Genomic DNA, 18,278 nt, shown 5'->3' with positions numbered 1-18,278 from the left:
TGTTCACAGGCAAGGATGGAGCAATGTTCGCCACTTTGTGAACAACTGAGTGAGAAAATATTCCATCAGTTTTTAAGAATGTTTCTCATCATCAAATGTTTCAGAGAATCTTCGCATGTAAGCGACAAGGCCAAAAACCAATACCGAATGTCCATGACATGACCTCACTGCCATCATTCGTCAGAAAACCACTGTCAATTAACTTAGTTCATCACTACCTCTACAAATGCAAGTTATGGTGAAAAAATGCTTTGCGGTCTGATGAGTCCACATTTCAAATCACAGATACCATGACTTCCGGGGCAAAGAAATCCAAATTCTTATCAGCGCAAAGTTCAAAAGCCAGCATTTTTTAAATTATTTATCTGGGTCTCATAATTTGAAAGGGTGTAGACCTTTTTCATCCACTGTATGTAGTATATATGTAGTTGCATATGCCTGCGAAATAATGAAACAACCAAGAAATGACACCTAAGCTCTCATTTTTAATCTTGAGAAGCTGTCAAACATTAATCAATTTCTTGATGTATGCCCAGGTAATGCCTTTAGAATATTTATGGAATATGAGGTTGAAACGACACATTTCAACATGCCTTTGAAATGCAAATGACTCTCAAAATCTACCAGATTTTACTCGGAATATCAATTAGATGCCGTCAGTTTAGATTTAGCAATGCTTTGAAAATAGATAAGAAAATCCCTCATTAGTTTGATCAGTCGTCCTCCAAACCACTGACAGACTGCAAACCCTTCACATTAGAGCAACAACGCACACCCACACTGAGGCTTCCACCACTGTGGCAACAGAGTGATGGCTGCCAGTAACAGTTGGTACCATCACTGACGCTGGCTGACGGCCACCGGGCATTAAACCCCGCCAACCCCCACAGCAGGATACGAGTAGAGCTGTTTATCTGACTTCCTCAGCATGGCGGCATTGCCCTCCCCCTAACCACATATAGCGACATTGTACTTCGTTTCAGCCACCTATGCGGCTTCAGCTATAAGATAACAAATCCTGCTCTTAAATCTGTAATCCCAATGCCGTTTTTTTTTATTCTTTTTTTTCACCTGCTTCTTTTGCACTTAAAAGATGGCTAAGTAAAAGTGTTCAAACCCAAAGAGGATCAAAATCAATTCTGAAAACGATCCAGCTATCATAATGAACACGGTCATCAGAACATGTAACAGGTTTGTAACAGTAAATCTTGTCCTTGTTGACCCAGCGTGCCTGACCTGCCTATCTCCTGTCGCGCCCAAGCCATTAAGTCTAGGACTGGTGTTGTTACCTTGGCGACAGCACTCTGCCATCATCACTTGGACATGGATATGCCCTGGAGTGAACATTGTGCGCTCACATAATTTACAAGCTCAGATGCATGACTCTGAATGTTGTGTGAGTTACTTTAACAGTTTTTTTTTTTCCTGGGGAGAAAAAACATTCAAGTGGTTTTAGCTTAATGAAACGGTGATTCACATCTGCTCTGTTGATTCACCAATGAGTTAGGTTTAGTGATTAAAGTGCTCGCTGACATTTTACAGTCAACACCTTTTCATTTATGTGCTGCAGTTGATGTCAAGATGAGTTTCTGACAAATACAGATAATACCAAGTAGAGGTATCCACATCCAGTCCATGTGATAACAATCAGCATCCTTGATCAGTGGCATTGTGTTTTGTAGTGCTTGTGACCTTGTGCCCCTGTTGACCAGGTGCTTGTTCTCTTTGCCCCCCCCCCCCCCCCCCCCACTACACTGGTCGCTTAGCAACCAGTGACCTGCTGATAGTGTGAATGCACTGTGCACACACTTCCTGGAGGGAAAAAAGGAGGTATCATCTACAGTGGTGGGCGGATCAAGCCAAATTGCGATATTATCGATACCAAGTCAGTATCGATATCGGATCGAGACTGACACTAGAATATCGATCTAGTAGTTTAGTTTCAGTTTGGCTCTTTCATGCACTGCTGAGGTTTGGTCAAACAGATAACGGGCATATCTGATTGCATGAACACAAACAGTATTGTACTTAAACATTTTTTTGTATGTCGTTTTAATTTTTTTATATTTGTTGTTGCATGATAATCTTTAACATCTTGTTTATTTAGGCTGAGGAAGATAAAGGCAGCATTTTTAGTTATTTGTTGTGTTTTTAGTTTCTGAACAGTACTGTATATGATAAAGTATTTGTTTAATTCTTTTCCTATGATCACTTTGTGCACTTTGTTTAAAGCGTTAAAAAATATATTTTGTTCTGGTTGGAATAGTTCTAAACATGAAAAAAGATGAAAACATCACAAAAACACTTAAAGGTAAATTTGATTGTGAATAAGCAATTCAATGATACAGCTAGCTTACTTTAAAAAAATAATTCTATACTATAATTTTCAAAAAGTATCAATTTCAGTATCGGCGATACTGGCCCTGTATTTACTTGTTATCGTATCAATACCAAAATTTGCAGTATCGCACACCACTAAAATCTAATCCAGTTAGTGTTCCTGAAATAGTGCTAATATCCTATCTACATCAAAGTGTATAAACATACATTTTTGGCTCATTACTCATGAAATCAATATCACTTTTTTTTTAATTATATGCAGAACCCCTCCAGTCTTTTATACTAATAATACTGGCACATTAAGTGAGTGGTTAAATACCAACTGCATTAGATCAATCCAATGCCCTGAGCGGGTACGTTGTAATCCCTTAAAAGAGAGGTTTCACGACAGTAATGGCGACTCGCATGAAGACAGAGATTACGATCAGAATTCCCTGAGCACCGGCAAAGGCTCACGACATAAAATGCACCAGAGGGAGAACATGTAACAAATGGAAATGGAGATGATGTGAGCAATGAGCTGTTTCCTAGTGCCTCCTGTAGAATACGGGTAAATATTCCCTCACATTTTACAACAGCATGACATATTTCAGGAGAGTGGAGCAATAACTGGGGTGTCTCGGGGATCACTTTACTCCTGGGGGATTATAGGATGATGATGGAATGACACTATGACCCATAGACAGGAGGTTGATTTTTTTTTCTTTTTTTTTTTTTTTTACTTCCCTGGTGAATTAAAGCAGCTGCCTGAGGGTGGGAGAAATAAACTGCAACATGGACACATAAAAGGTAAAGAGCACATTACAGCCTAGCCAGACATGGCAAATAGGGATTACGACATCTATTGTGAGCACTAACATTAAGAACTCATTTATACCAAATCAACCTATACTGCAGGAATGGCCTGTGAAGCCATTAAACCGTAATTTATATCGTCTGCTTTTACTCAATGTCTGAGAGCAGAAAGCAGATACGTGTGTTCATGTGTGTACAGTGTTTATAATATACCTGCATCATCATATGCATGAATTTGCTCTTTTCAGCCCCCACACAATTCAGTCCTCCATGGTCAGCTGTTCATTTGTTGCCGTTCCTGCTGGTGTAACTGCAAAGCTTCTTAGAGCAGAAAGAAGATTACATAAAAACAAATGTAGAAACAGAAAACACTACAAACCACAATGACCCAGTTTGAATATTGTACATATAAATACATAAAAGTACTCCAGTACCCAAATCTGTTGAAGGAATTGAGTCTTGATTTGGCTTTTACAAACACATACAACAGGGAAGGGCACTTGGCAGCCTGCCAGACCCTTGATCAATTGAAAGAGAAGAACACAAGAAAAACCTCATTGTTTTGTTCCCCCCCAGAAAATTGGAAAATAAAATACTGATAAACAGCCAATACACTTTTTCCACAAAACATGGGGGTAAGTGGAGGGGAAAAAGTACTAAAAATACAAAAAAATAAAATAAAATAATAAAGAAATCTGCAGATGCCAAACTGCAAATCTGCAGGGAACGTCTGTAGTTTTAAGATGCAATATCAGCAGTCACCACTAGATGGCAGACATTAATTATAGGCACTTACACTGGGTCTTAGAACACAACGTCAGTAGGCCTCTATATATATATTTATATATATATATATATATATATATATATATATATATATATATATATATATATATATATAAGAATAATAAAATCACAGTATGAGGTTAATTTGTTTGGTTCATTCCCTTTGTGGTTGGATTACGATAGTCCTGCACTGAGAAAAGTATTATCAAGAATTAAATATACAGTAGCACATATTTTGCATGTATTCGTGTATTTTGTCCATATCCCAAATATATGGTACATTGCTGTGCATTAAATGGTTGAAAAACCTGTAACTTTAAACAGCAGCAATTCAAATCCTACAATGATGTACAGTTGCAGTCCTCACACATATTGCTGTGAGTCATCAAAAAAAAATTTAAATTAAATAAATCAAATATGTTTTTCTCACTTTTGAGTTGTTCTTTTCCCATTCCTCTGGACAGATAACTATTTAGGAGACAGGTGGGGCCAATTGGACTCTGCAGACTAGGAGAGAAACATACAGTTAGTCACAATCTATGCCCAAGTGAAATACACATCCCATTGCTACCAGTTGAATACATACCTAGAGGCTGTAATTGCGACGTGGTTGCACCAGGACTTATTTTTGTAAGTTTAAAAATAAATAAATAAATAAATAAATAAATACTTTGTCAGTACAGTATTCATGTACTGTATATGACATGAAGAAATCAAGCACACAAACAATGATTTGGTCTTGGACTTTCTTCAAGACTAACTTCAAGAGACATTTGATGCTGACAATCGTGCAAATATATGCAGAGGTCAGGGAAAAATATCCGAAAAATAGGGCACATAGGGAAACATGCTGACGGCAACATCTGCAAATTAAATACGGGCTGAGAGTCATTGTGCTTGTGTGTTAATGCTGCCACCCAGTGGTGACAGCGCTAAGGCGGTCAGTCAACAACGTTTCAGGTTGACGTACAATAATATTTACTTTAGGACTAATTCCTTTTTTCAACAGTCTGTGAAATTAAATCTATTTTATTTGTACAATAGTACTCAGTATGTTGCACATATATTTTACCAACATTTGCATGCTATTTGCCAAAATTAAGTAAGCAACAGTGAAGTCGCTAGGTACTTTCTTTTCACAAATGGAAGAAGAAATGAGACTTAATAATGATCCAGGTGGAACAATGGATTCCATCCAATAAAGTACAATTAAAATGAAACCTAACGGGAACATTGAGAAGACTCCAGACAACAGGTACATTGATTTTGTCAGATTTTAAATGTAAAATAATATGAGAAAGTCAGTCAAAGTGAACAGATGCAGTTTGGTTTGGTTTTAAGTGGGGGCAATGTCAGGTTCCCGCTGCTGCTCCATGTAGTACGAATCACCTTGGTGGACTCTGTGATTGTGCACCCTAAGGTTCCCTCTGTGGGCGAACCTCTTCCCACATTCGGCACAAGCAAAGGGCCTCTTGCGCATGTGAACGTCCCGTTGGTGGGCTCGCAAGTTGCCGCTACGGGCGAAGCGCTTGCCGCACTGCACGCAACCGAAAGGCCGCTCGCCGGTGTGCGTGCGAGTGTGGACGGTGAGCTCCGAGGGGGTGAGGAAGCTCTTGTCGCAGAACTGGCAGGGATGCAGGCGGACGCCTGTGTGGCGTAACAGGTGTCTGCGTTGGTGGGAGGGGTAGGTGAAGGTTTTGGCGCAGTACGGGCAGGCGTAAGGGCGACCGCTCCCTCCGCTGGGAGCTCCACTACGGCTCAGGAGGCTTGATTGTCGCGTTTTCATTGACTCTGAATTGGACTGCCGGCGAAGGGGGTCTCTGGTGCTACATAAGGCTTGCCTAGTGTGACAAAATGAGCCACTCCTGTCATCACTATGCCTCCATGGTGAAAGATGCTGCTGAGCCTCAGTTTGCTCTATCTTTAGGCCAAGCTCTGACTTTTGATCGGCGCTGTGTTTCTCTGGTTTGTGCTCCATGGATACGAAAGGGTCATTTTCCTCAGTGATGCAAGTCATGTCAGCGCTGGTACTCGTGCCAGCTGTAACAAAGCAGCTGGTGCCTGTCACCTGCAAGCCCTCCTGATCACACATCCTACCTCGAGCGTCATCCAAAACAGGCAAACATTGCCTAGGCTGGGACAGGCTGGTTTCATGTCCTGGGGAGCAACGACCAATCTTGGAGGTGGTGAGAAAAAGGGGGGAAGCTCTTTCCTGTTGTGGTTGGTGGTCTTCAGTAGGCCTCTGATCCAAATGAGGCACTACGGACAACACAAATGGGAAAATGTTAACTGAAACAAAATCTTATTCTCGAAAATACTATAATCTGATGAACGCTTTGACAAAGATTCCAGTAGCTTCTTACATTTGGTTTTAGTGTGTGCGTCAGTCAGCGAATCAGTCGTCCTCTGGTCTGTGATGACACATTCCTCTGAGTCTTGAGACCCCAACGGAGGCTGAGATTCATCACATAAAAATGTACAAGATGTACATGCATGTTATGGCTACTAAGAAGTTGCCACTTAGGAATAGATAACAAGAAAAGGCGAAAACGCATTGGCCATTGAAAACCAATTTATCCCACAGCGCATCTTCTAATTGCGTAATACATATCCATGTTCCAAAAGAGTTCAACAGAGCAATTTCTTTACCCATCGTCGCTGTCGTGCAAAAACTCACCATGTCTAATTATGGTTAACATCACATTTTTTTCACATAGCGCCATTATATTCCGCATCATGTCTGAGAAGTGAACATTCTGCCTCGTCCTCACTTCAAAGGAGCTGTGTGGCATTATGTCACCTTGAGACTGAAAGTCTGTGTTTTTTTAGACAAGTGAAAATAATCATCTTAGAATAGATTTAAATAAAACTGCTTCAGTGCAGAAGGAACTGCACCAGCCAGGAAGGTAAATTTGGTACAGATTTATTTTGCCCATTACACTCCTCACTCACCTTATTTTTGTATTTATTGCATCACTCATAGATTTTAAAAAAAGTTTTTAGTAAATGATGCAAACAAAGTTGCTTTTGTGAAGTACTGTATTCCAGGTTGTAGTCTGGTCAGCGGTCAGCATGGACGCAGACTTTGATGAGCGCGATTGGCAGGATGTGATGTGTCTAGCATTTTAACCAATGGAAATTCAGATTCCACAGGGAAATGCAGACGTTTATTCAACTTGAAACTCTTAAATGTGTTACTATAAATGAGACAGTCAAACCTCTTGTTTTACTGAAGATATAGAATCTGTGGCCTCCTTCGACTCACTCAGGATGTTATTGTCAACACCATCTGGCTCCTTTCCTGTGTAAAACACAGCATTTCCTTCTATAATTCCAAAGAGAACATGTAGGTAGCAAATCTTGGCAGCTTCTGAATTCCTGTAGGCTACCTGCTTCCGTCAGGCGTTTTGGCCTCAAGGTGTCCCCTTCCTCGCCAGCCGAGCCCCCTCCTGCCATGGTACTCTGCCTCCTCTCTACTTGCTCCAGCTTGGCGATGAGGCTGGATATCTGCGCCTGCTGCTCACATATGCTGTTCTCGAAGATCTTGGCGATTTCGCACACGGCAGCAGCAAGCAGAGACTCCATGACTGCGGCCAGTTTAGTATGGAAGACGCTGCGCACGCTGTCCATGGTGTCAGGTGATTGACACCTCGAAGATGAGGTGATCTGACAGCTGACAATCTGCCACGATACGACGTTGACACACTAAACTAGGTCATTTCCACCATCTTTTTTTAAATTATTATTTTTACTTTTGTTAACCAAATTCCAGTTTCATTAAATCTATTTAACACAATTTATACATGAAGGCATCGGTATTACACATCCAACTTTAACCAGTGGCACAATCGATGCCTGCTAGCTACCGTCGGCTAACATATAAAAAGAGAGTTTAAGAACATGAAATGAAAATACATGTATAAAGTAGGAGACTTCATAACCCACTGTTGGTTCTTTATCATCTATCGTGTCACCCTAAATCCAAAGTGAGAGCTACTCGGCTGCGTGCGTGAGCTTGCAGCCTCGAGCCGTCCGTCAAGCTAGGAAGGTTGAAGTGTGTCGCGACAGGCAAATCTCGCGAGAATATAGCTAAATTCAACAATAGGTGTCTTTTTATTATTATTATTATTTAAATATATATATATATATATATATATATATATATATATATATATATATATATATATATATATATATATATATATATATATATATACACACGTGTAAAAAAAATTAATGAAAAAAAGTGGGGTTATTTGTGGAAACTACAGTATGCTACTTCTCCAGCAGTAATAAATACAACTCTTACATTTGCCCTTCATCACTTTGTTTGTTTGTTCGTTTGCCACCAAACCCCGCGTCCTTTGTTGACCTTGTCATGACTTTATTTTTAGTTTTTTTAATTATTATTTTTGTATTATTATTTTTGCATTATCTACTGTTTGAATTGTTTCAGGGTGATTTTAAATTGAGATAAGATTATTCGTCTTCAAATAAAATGATTGTACTTGAACAGAAAGTTGGCTATTTAAGTTTCTAATGTAGTGTGGATGACTGGTTAGTACGTTCACCTCCCAGTACTGACGACGCAAGATCAAGTCCAGGCTTCGGCTTTCCTGTCCGGTCCCCTCCCACATTCCAAAGACGTGCATGGCATGTTGATTGTGAGCTCTGAATTGCTCTGCTCGAGTATCAATCATTGGACAAATGTAGGCCTATGCTTCTTTGTCCAACATTTTAAACAGTAGTAGGCTACTGCATGTATTCAACCAACAAGGCACTAACGGAGCCAAGACAGCCCGGTTAACATGTTGGCTGTCAAGTCAGACTGTGCACACACATATCATCATGGCTTGTGTCAATATCTTGTTTTAGCTTTGCAAACACCAACTGCCTTTCAAACAAATGTTGACATAATCAAAATGTGCATTGCCATTTACTAAGAGTGCCTAACTCAAATACAGTGACTTCTCTTGGGCCTTTTTAAGTTTTCTGTCCCCACGGCAAATCAATAAGTCAGGGAGAAGCACTACATGCACATTTCATTGGTAAGAATGTGACTATAAAATGTATCTTATCTCTAAGTGCTACTCAAAAAATTGTCTGTTTCATATTGTCACAACCATGAACAATGAACTGAAAGCAAAGACTATCACAAAAAAATAAAAATAAAATAAAATACCCTGCGGTAATTAACCTCTGTACGTTGCTACTAAAAACAGCACTTGTAACAATGTTTTCAATGAAAACCAAACAGAATTTGTCAGAGTGATAACACAAGTCATGGCTTCAGTCGTCAGAGGCCAATGTGAATTCAGGTTCTTATTGACGTCCACCAACACATTTCCAGCCAGTGACCTGTTTTTTACTTGTTGGTCAAAAAAACTTCACGTGAGATGAGCAATACATTTCACTCCAGGAAAGACAGTGAGCAAACACATTTCTGTACTACCAGATGTGCTTTAATGAAGAGGGGAAAGCTCAGTGAAAATCTTCATGAACTAAACAAGTGCTATAAGGTCATTCGACAAGCTATAATCAGGTGTTTATGTCCTCTTGGCCATTCTTAACTACAACTCTTCATTACAGCTGGAACCTGTTTTATTGGGGGGCCTCAACCAACATCTCAGCCAAAAGTAGAGTTGTTCCAGGCCACATTGGAAGCTTCCATGTCCACAAAATTAATATAAATCCTGAAATAGACATAAGGAGTGGTTGTGAACATAAAAAGTGAGGCGAGAACAATTGTGCATGTTAATCACCACCATCTTATGCATGATAATTGGTTTGCATACCTGTCAGGAGATACGCCCAAGTGTTTGTTGAGCAGTCCACAAAGTAGTTTAGAGTACTGCTTGTTTTGAGCAACGCCGATCTTTCCAATGCTGTGGAGGGAGCAGAGTGCACACGGGTCTCCGTTCCCTCCAAACATCATCATTTTATCTGGGTTGATTTGCACAGCAATGTACTGATGCATGAAAAAACAGACAAAAAAAAATATAGGTAGATCATTTAATTGTATCAAAAACGTGCTATGAAGTAGTGATAGAACGATATGGTTTTTTCAAGGCCGATACCGATACAGATTATTAGTAGTCAAGGAGGCCGATAACCTATATTTCAAGCCGATATTCTTTGCACTAAAATAGAAAAAAAAAAAAGAAAAATCCTTTTATACTATATTAACAGATTTGTTAAAAAAATTATAACAAAATTTGCAGTGAGCTTCCAGGGTTATTATAAGAATAAAAATTATTGATAATAATAAAAGAATAATAAATTACATTATTTTTTATTATGTATTTTTTATTTTAATTTATTAATTATAAAATAAAAATTAAAAAGCTCAGTGAAATTACCAACTTTATTGGCCTTCAGATTCCAAAAATAGCCGATGCCGATATTTGTCAAAATGCCAGATATCGGCACCGATAATCGGCCTGGCCGATAATCGGTCTATCCCTACTATGAAGCACTATAAAATACAACTTCAGCCATGAAAATGTTGTCACTCGTTCACTGTACAAAATGATAGATGGGTTTTTCAAGAATGGATGCATTTTTTGTGTGTGTGAAACTTGAAATCCATGCACAAAATACAAAAACATGCGATTGTATTAATTAGTTTTCCTGAGATAAAGTGTAACTAAAGCTGTAGTAAAAGTGATTCCTAAATATGTGTATATCTTGAACATCTCTAAAGTGTTTTTTTTTCCTCACATTGCTCTCTTTTGATAACCAACTTACTTTTCAAATGTTATCAACTAAGCTTTGAATTGACTGTTTTTTTTGTTTTGTTTTTTAATTGATTGATGATTGATTACACCAAAGATATTTTAAATAGTAATAATTATGCTCTTAAGTCGTGTCTCTCTCAACATATACTAAATCTTTTTTAGCCATCAAGGGTGACATACTCATTTTAGTTCAAGGGCCACATTCACCCAAATTTGAACTCGGACGGGCAGGTCCAGTATATCAGTGGCCCAATTAGCTATAACGACCAATCTACATGTTCCGCTTTCTTTTTTTTTCCTGAAATATTTGCCTAAAATGACTCCTGTGCATAAAGTACATTTGCTAGATGTCATTTTTCTTCCAGTGTCTTAAAATTTATTTACAATCGGGATGTATTTTCACAAAAATAAAATGTATCAATGAGACCTCCTGTGGAGTTTCGCTGCATTTAATTATTGCACGTATTAAAGACACATCTACTGTGTCTGTGAAAAGAGAAACAAGTAAGAAAGAAAAGATAGAAAAGCACGATAATGGACAGGTTGTTCGTCTATGTGTGCCCTGCGATTGGCTGGCAACCAGTTCAGGGTGTACCCCGCCTACTACCCTTAGCCAGCTGGGATAGGCTCCAGCAACACCCCGCGACCCTTGTGAGGAACAAGCGGTTCAGAAAATGGATGGATGGATGGATGGATGGATAGATGGATGGATGGATGGATGGATGGATGGCATTGCATGAGCATGTCGTGGAACGAGTGTGTCGTTGTCATACCTGCGCAGGCTTGCCAGTAGCTTTAGCCAGCTCCTCGGTCGCTTCTGTTAGCAGAGCCGACGGCACGCTGCCTTTAGCCACGTTTGTGTTAACTACAAACATCGGCATGGTTTCCACTTAAAGAATCTCACGTTTCTTCAAAAAGACAAAACAAAACTCTGACTGGCAAATCAATTGGCTCCGGAAGTAGAGTGCGACGAAGCCGTAGACGTATGTACATAGATTAAAAAAAAAATGAGTGTGTTAGCCGTTGCTGCAATACGTCAACGCGTCCACCATATTTAATGTGGCAGATCTACCCGTAATCTCATGTTATACAACCCCATTCACACACAAACTACTTGCAGTTTCATATTAGGGAAATAGCTACGTTACTTTTCATCGATGATTATATATTTTTGTTTACAGTGAGCCCAAGCACATTTCCAAATAAGCTATCTTCCATTATTGTTTATGTTTGTGCTCACTACTCGGGCTAAAGCCATCTTCTCTCATGGTGGGTGTTTTGCTGCCATCTTGTAGCATCTATAGGAAATTGCAGTTTCCATCTAACAATGTCACACTATTGCTAGGACGATAAACATTTAAATAATAGTAATTATTATTATTTAAACTACGTGTGAAATAACAGGATCGTGAAATGTGGCGCTACATTTTCACTTAGGGGTGAAGGCTATTCATTTTTCTTGCCAGTGGTTTTAGACATTAATCGCCGTGTGGTACTTTAAGGCAACAGAAAATTGACACGTTTTCACTGACTACAGTCAAGTGTCATTTCATTTGTCCAGTATTTTCCGAAGGGCAAATACGTGTTTAAAATGTGACAGGTGTATGATAGCTATATAGTTTGTTGAACTTTAATTATATTTTCGACAAAGTCCGCAAACAATGTTGACAACATTAAATTGAAAGTGGCCAAACACAATTAATACAATAATTTTTCATTTGATCGTTTTACTCCCATGAGAGCTGAGTTTGAGTGCAAAACGTTTGGTACCTCGCCAAGCAGTAAATTAATTTGTCACATCCAAGATGGTGGCGACGTCGATGTATAATTAAGCACCTACAGCGACATTTTAATGTCAGTGCAACGTGACGGCCTTTTTGTGTCTTAAAATAACTCCGCCGCAACCTCTCCATAGCGCCACTGTCCGGCGTGGGTCAGGTGACACGGCAATTTTACGATAAACAAGACACCAACAATCAGCATTATCTTAATATATGTAATTTTGTTTGTAATAAAACAAGACTTGGGCTCAAATCGACAGGAACGATATTCCCAATCAATGTTTTTGCGTGCTCTTAGAGCGATTGCTCTCGTCTGTTTGGCAATGACGTTACTGAGCACGCGCAGTGTCCCCAAGCATCTTTCCAGTTTCCACAGCGTTGAGGTAGGCGAGGGGGGAAACAGTCGGGGTGGGAAGAAGCGCAGAAGTTAGATGGCGCTTTCCTTTGTCGCCGTCTTCCTTTGCTTTCAAATTGGACTCGTCCTGCATCTAAAACGTTGAACCCAAGCTGCCTTTCTGCGAATTTCACGCATTCACCACAAGCATCTAACACAAGGTGCGTATTTGAAGGCGAATTAGCCTGCTGGCTAATTTGACCACTCCGTAACGTTACATTACGTTACGCGGTGGTTGCAGATCCTCTCTGCATGATTACATTTCCACTCGAATACTTGACGCTAGAATGCTCCGTTTTTGATATATCCTGGAATTTTTTAGTTAATGAACGGACTAACGGGTCATAAGTAATATATTGTATTTGTGATATCGTAGCAATAGACAAAACCACGTTTATGGTTGTAACAAAAACATAATATAAAAACTGTATTACTGTTTATAGAACAGTAATCATGTTTTACGATTCACAATTAGCTATTAACCGTTTTTTTTTACCTATTCCATTAGTAGCTGAAGATACACCAATTTTTGTCTTGTTGATATGCCACCAGATAGTTCCCCCCCTCAAATATTGCAGTTTAACATGCAATTTTTTTTCAATGTCCCATGAAAATGTTAAAAATTTTAATTTACTCAACACTTTTAAGTCTTATGTATTCATTACCAAATAGTAATAAAATTCAACCAAACAAGTGGGGCGTAAACAAGTCAAATCATATTGCAACAATAATGTAGGCAAATGGCTTTATCACTTCAACTTTTCATGTTTCATGAAACTATGATATTTAACATGTGGCCTGCACTTCTTAGGCACTGAACCTCTCACTATTGTAATCAATATGATACATATACATAAAAAAAAAAAAAATCCTACCGATTGACTGAAATTATGTATTTTTTTTCCCTTTTAATTTTTTGTTGATTTGATTTTTTAATTTGTTTAGCGCTACACAATTCAGTTTTAGGCTCACAACACAAAGAAAAAAAAAAAGACTAAGACTAAGCCATTTGTAAATCAAGGTACGAAACACATTTAGATGGCGTCAGGTACTTTTGTGTTTTTGCCAATGCTATATGACTGTCTCTGATTACTGTATTTAACGTTACCATGGTAACAAACACATCATCATGTCCAGCTTCAGTCCCAACCCATCCCTGCGACGATGGAGGAATCGGTGACCACGTTCGAGACGCATTTGACAGCCGTCATGGACGGCCTCATCCGGGCGTCCGTATGCGAAATCACCAAACTGTTCCAGGAGACGGTGGCCGACTACCTGGTGGAGCTTTCCCTCAACCGGAAGGAGAACGACGCTCTCAAGCTGCGTCTGAGGCTCACCGAGAACAAGCTGAGGACGGAGCGCATGTACGGCGCCGGCTGGGCCGCCAGCCGCCGCAACGGCGGACCTGCGGCCGAAGAGGGAGGGCGACACAAACGGAAAGTTGAGACGGAACGTAAGTTTTTTTCGTTTTGTTTTTTCATCTTGTGATTCTGGCAGTACGATAATTATGGTTGGAAATGGGGATGTTGCTTCATAGGAAGGCTTATAGCAAGACACTTGTTTTGTTGCAAACCATCTGGCAAGAGCTCATCACTCCCTCCCTCTTCATCCTCCTCTTCCTTCATCCTCCGCCTATTACTCCCTCTGCCCGCTTCCTCCCTCCTCTGCCGCCTCCTCCTCCTACTACTACTATTCTCCATTTTCTTTCCCCCTATGTGCTTTGACACTCTTTTCTTCTCCCTCTTCTTTCTTCCCTCCCTCCTCCTCTTCCTTATCCTCCGCAGCCTCCTCCCTCCGTCCTCTCCTCTGTGCTTTGACACGTTCTCCCACCCTCCTCCTCCTCCTCCTCTTCCTTCCCCTCCACCTCCCCCTCTCTCCTCTGCTTTGACAGTCTTCCTCACTCCTCCTCCTTCCTCCGTCCGCTACCTCCCCCCTCCTCTCTCTAAGCTTTGAAGCTCTCCCTCCTCCTCCTCCCCCACCTCCTCCACTGCCCTGCCCCCTCTCTCCTCCTCCCTTCCTGTGCGCTTCGCTTCCTCGTCACGTCTTTCGCACACTCCTCTTCCTCTCCTCCTCCACCAGCACAACAGCAATTAAGTGCTCTCTCTCTCCACTTCTCCTCTTCATTTCTGCCCTTCTCTCACTCGCTCCACTCACTTGTATCACTCCAATCCTCCCCTTTTCCTCCTTCAGTCTCACCCCACCCACACCTTTTTTTTCACTCCTTCATCCGTCGCTCCTGGCGCGCCAATCATTTCCTCCCACTCACTCCTCCTCATCCTCGCATTGCACCGTCTATCCTCTCCTCACGTCTTCTTTACTCCTCAGCAGGCAAGTCAAAGAAGGGCCCCGCAGCAGCCTATCGCAGAGGCTGGCCTGGAGGCATGTGGGAGGAGGGCGGAGGAGGAGGAGGAGCAGCAGCAGCAGCAGCAGCAGTGATGGCACCAGGACAAGGAGGGAAAGATTCCAGGCAGATGTACCTCGTCCAGCTCCCCAGGGGTGACGAGGATGAGGAAGGCATGGTGCAAGAAGAGGAAGGGGAGGGCAGCCTCAGCGGGGAGGGGGAGGAGACGACCAGCATCAAAGAGGAGGTGAGGGATGAGGAGGAAGAGAAGAAAGCGGAACAGCGACGCTGCTTCGCAACTTCACTACAGTGCGGCTGCGTAGTTAACAAATGGAGGACTAGCCATTTCATATCAGAATGGGAGCGATCCGTTTCACAACAGCACTGAGCGTCTATGTCCAAATAAAAATCCTACGCATACGTGCAGAAGCATTCCAAGCATAATAATATGCCACCTGTCTTACAATAAATAGAGCCATTTCTAAATATCAGAAGTCAGTGAAGATATCACACGCATTTCATTGACGACCTGAATAATGACAAGCGCTATAGAAAAAACAAATTCTACATGCTTCTATTTAATAATGTGGCTTGGAAAATTGTGGTCTGAAAATTGTTCTGTGCTTCTCCATGTAGTTTCCTCAGAACGAGGGATATCAGCCGGCTTCTCTCAGGCTGATCAAAGAGGCTCTGAAGATGGAGCGGCCAAACCGCAACTTCCGCGATACGTCCAGAGACCCAAGTGAAGGTAACTAACAGGATAGAATACACGGACCAGCCACAGCATTATGTTTACCTGCATAATATAATCATTTGTGGTACGAGAAGTGTACCCATTACTCATAAAAAGTTGGGCATTTTGGGTGAAATTCCAGGATGAACTTAAAATTTGATCCTTTTTTTTTCTTTTTAAAATTGACAGCCGATAATAGACAATTTTAAAACTGTGTTTACTTCAGGGAAGTCTTTATTTAAAGTTTCAGTGAATATTATTAGAAATGCTGCTGACTCCGGAATATCTCTGCACCTTGTTTGTTAAGACAAGTGAAAATTTAACATTTCAGATATTTAAAATTTTTTGACAAGTTAATTTACTGTACAACAGTGGTAGGGAACCTTGTTGATGAAATCATCATTCGAGTCAGCTGTGTTGGAGGAGGGTGACATTGAAAACAGGCAGTACAGTGGTACAGTATACAAACCCTGTTCAGTTCCAAATATCAATTATCAGAATCCTTGACCACTAATAATTGGTATCAGTGTATCTCGAATTACTACATTATGAAAATGGTCCTAGTGGTCACTGTTTTGTCTAACTTTTTGTGGTTTCTTTTCACATTCATCTTCATTTTCCTCTCAGGAGACCTGACAAATCGTCCATTGACCCTGACCTCCGCCAAGAAAGAAGACGACAACTGGGACGTGGGCACGGCGGAGCAATCAGAGGGCGGTATGACCGCAGACGAGCTGAGGGGTTTGGAGTCGGCGCTGAGGGCCGAAAGAGGCCGCGAGCAGGCCGCCATGACGGCCTCCCAGCCCGTGGGCCCTGCGACGGAGGCTGTGTTAGGCGGTAAGCTAGGCTTGCCTCCCAAGTACATCGGACTGGACGGCATGGAGCAGGACGGAGATGCCGAGCCGCAGCCGCCCACGCTGCAGCGAGAGGACCAGTTAGGCAGAGGCCGGGTGAAAGACCGCGCGAAGGGCCGCGTGAGGCCGGGGGGGTTCGGGACAGGCAGGTTTAGGAAAACGAGAGAGAGCGACTCGGCTCTGAGTGGCGAGGACGGGGCGGAGCAAGGGGAGTCTGAGCACGTGCGCCCGTCCGCCGCGGGAAGCGCAGGGGAGAGCGGCGGCGAGGAGGACGCCCCCGATCTGCTCCACTTCTGCCCTCAGTGTGGGGGCGGCTTCACGTCAGAAGCTGAGATGGAGGAGCACCCCTGCCCGCTAGGTGGCGCCCATTTACAGAACAGTGGCGGCGAAGAGAACGTTTTCCCTTGCGCCCACTGCGGAAACACTTTCAGCCACGCGTGGGCGCTCAAGAACCACGAGTGCGCCTGCGCCGCCGAGAGGCCGCACTGCTGCGAGATTTGCGGCAAGCGCTTCACGCACTCGCGTTCCCTAGAGCGCCACCATCTGGTGCACACGGGCGAGAGGCCGCACCAGTGCCCCTTGTGCGGCCGCAGCTTCAGCCGTCTCGGGAACCTGGAGCGTCACCAGAGGATCCACACGGGCGAACGTCCTTACGGGTGCGAGGCGTGCGGGAAGCGATTCAGCCGAGTGGAATACTTAAAGAGACACCAGCTGATTCACAACGGCGAGAAGGCCTCAATGCAGTGCTCTGCCTGCGGGGGGAACTTCCGCGATGTGGAGCAGCTGAAAAGCCACCAATGTTTTTAAAAAGTTGTGTGGAAGGAGCAGATTTTGAACTCAACGTGGTAGAATTTAGTTGGCTTGTTTTCCCTCAGTGGTTTGCAGTTCAACTCTGACAAGAAGATCATTAACTGACTTAAAGGAACCTATGTGGCTAAAAGCTAGACGGCAAGCTGTCATTTTAACTGAAGCTATTCATATTTGTATAAAGCTTGTACTTATTTATAAAGAAAAAAATGTAAATTTTTATGTTTGTATTGACACTTAACTCCCTTGGAAGAGGACATTTTCCCTTCACTAAAGGAATGGCTGTATTTTGTATATCTGTCTATGGTCTGCATTGAGAAATAAACATTTCAGTCCATTAGAACACTTCTCACATAAAAAAAAAAATGTCACCAGCCAATTATACGGCAAATTGAGAGACAGCCATCAGCAGTCCATGAGTGTGGACTGAATCTATTCTGCCCATGTGGAAGTCAGGCAAATGAACCACCAGTCACCTCAAGTAACTGCTGTACATGAGGGATGACGATACATGGCCTTATATAGTTCTTTATTTAAAGTGGAAGTCAACCTTAAACATTTCTTGACAATACTATGTTAAATGTGACCTCACTAGTCTAAACATGACATTCTGATTAATATTATATTTGTGAAATATGAATTATGCAGCAAAATCCAACCGTTTTTAAATATCTTAAAATGGCCGCCTTCTAAGATGGATAAAAACT

At 41.7% G+C, this 18,278-nt stretch overlaps 3 protein-coding genes across 5 annotated transcripts; 1 reads left to right on the top strand and 2 right to left on the bottom strand.

Annotated features, from left to right (window-relative positions):
• Positions 1-4,934: 4,934 nt before the first annotated feature.
• LOC144025807 (uncharacterized) lies at positions 4,935-8,588 on the bottom strand. Of its 2 annotated transcripts, none has more exons than XM_077532145.1 (5): positions 8,493-8,588; positions 7,311-7,602; positions 7,140-7,222; positions 6,285-6,375; positions 4,935-6,180 (listed from the first exon to the last, which is right to left on the bottom strand). In XM_077532145.1, exons 1-5 carry the CDS (start codon positions 8,571-8,573, stop codon positions 5,258-5,260), a joined length of 1,470 nt encoding a protein of 489 aa, XP_077388271.1. In that variant the 5' UTR covers positions 8,574-8,588; the 3' UTR covers positions 4,935-5,257. The 2 variants fall into 2 exon arrangements, with proteins under 2 accessions (XP_077388271.1, XP_077388272.1); XM_077532146.1 differs by lacking the exon at positions 8,493-8,588 and adding an exon at positions 7,867-7,980.
• A 773-nt stretch (positions 8,589-9,361) lies between these two features.
• Positions 9,362-11,654, bottom strand: mif (macrophage migration inhibitory factor). The gene is made up of 3 exons (XM_077532154.1): positions 11,432-11,654; positions 9,717-9,889; positions 9,362-9,614 (listed from the first exon to the last, which is right to left on the bottom strand). The coding sequence occupies exons 1-3, from the start codon at positions 11,537-11,539 to the stop codon at positions 9,548-9,550; spliced, it is 348 nt and encodes a 115-aa protein (XP_077388280.1). The 5' UTR covers positions 11,540-11,654; the 3' UTR covers positions 9,362-9,547.
• Positions 11,655-12,790: 1,136 nt separating this feature from the next.
• Positions 12,791-17,914, top strand: LOC144025805 (uncharacterized). Of its 2 annotated transcripts, none has more exons than XM_077532143.1 (5): positions 12,791-12,994; positions 13,971-14,289; positions 15,165-15,424; positions 15,814-15,925; positions 16,538-17,914. In XM_077532143.1, the coding sequence occupies exons 2-5, from the start codon at positions 13,998-14,000 to the stop codon at positions 17,569-17,571; spliced, it is 1,698 nt and encodes a 565-aa protein (XP_077388269.1). In that variant the 5' UTR covers positions 12,791-12,994; positions 13,971-13,997; the 3' UTR covers positions 17,572-17,914. The 2 variants fall into 2 exon arrangements, with proteins under 2 accessions (XP_077388269.1, XP_077388268.1); XM_077532142.1 differs by having other exon boundaries at positions 15,162-15,424.
• The last annotated feature ends 364 nt before the right edge of the window (positions 17,915-18,278 follow it).

This window comes from Festucalex cinctus, chromosome 9 (genome assembly GCF_051991245.1).
Source record: "Festucalex cinctus isolate MCC-2025b chromosome 9, RoL_Fcin_1.0, whole genome shotgun sequence".
In the NCBI taxonomy this organism is placed as follows: Eukaryota; Metazoa; Chordata; class Actinopteri; order Syngnathiformes; family Syngnathidae; genus Festucalex; species Festucalex cinctus.
Note: the sequence above shows the minus strand (reverse complement) of the source record. Positions and strands in the feature narration are given on the sequence as shown.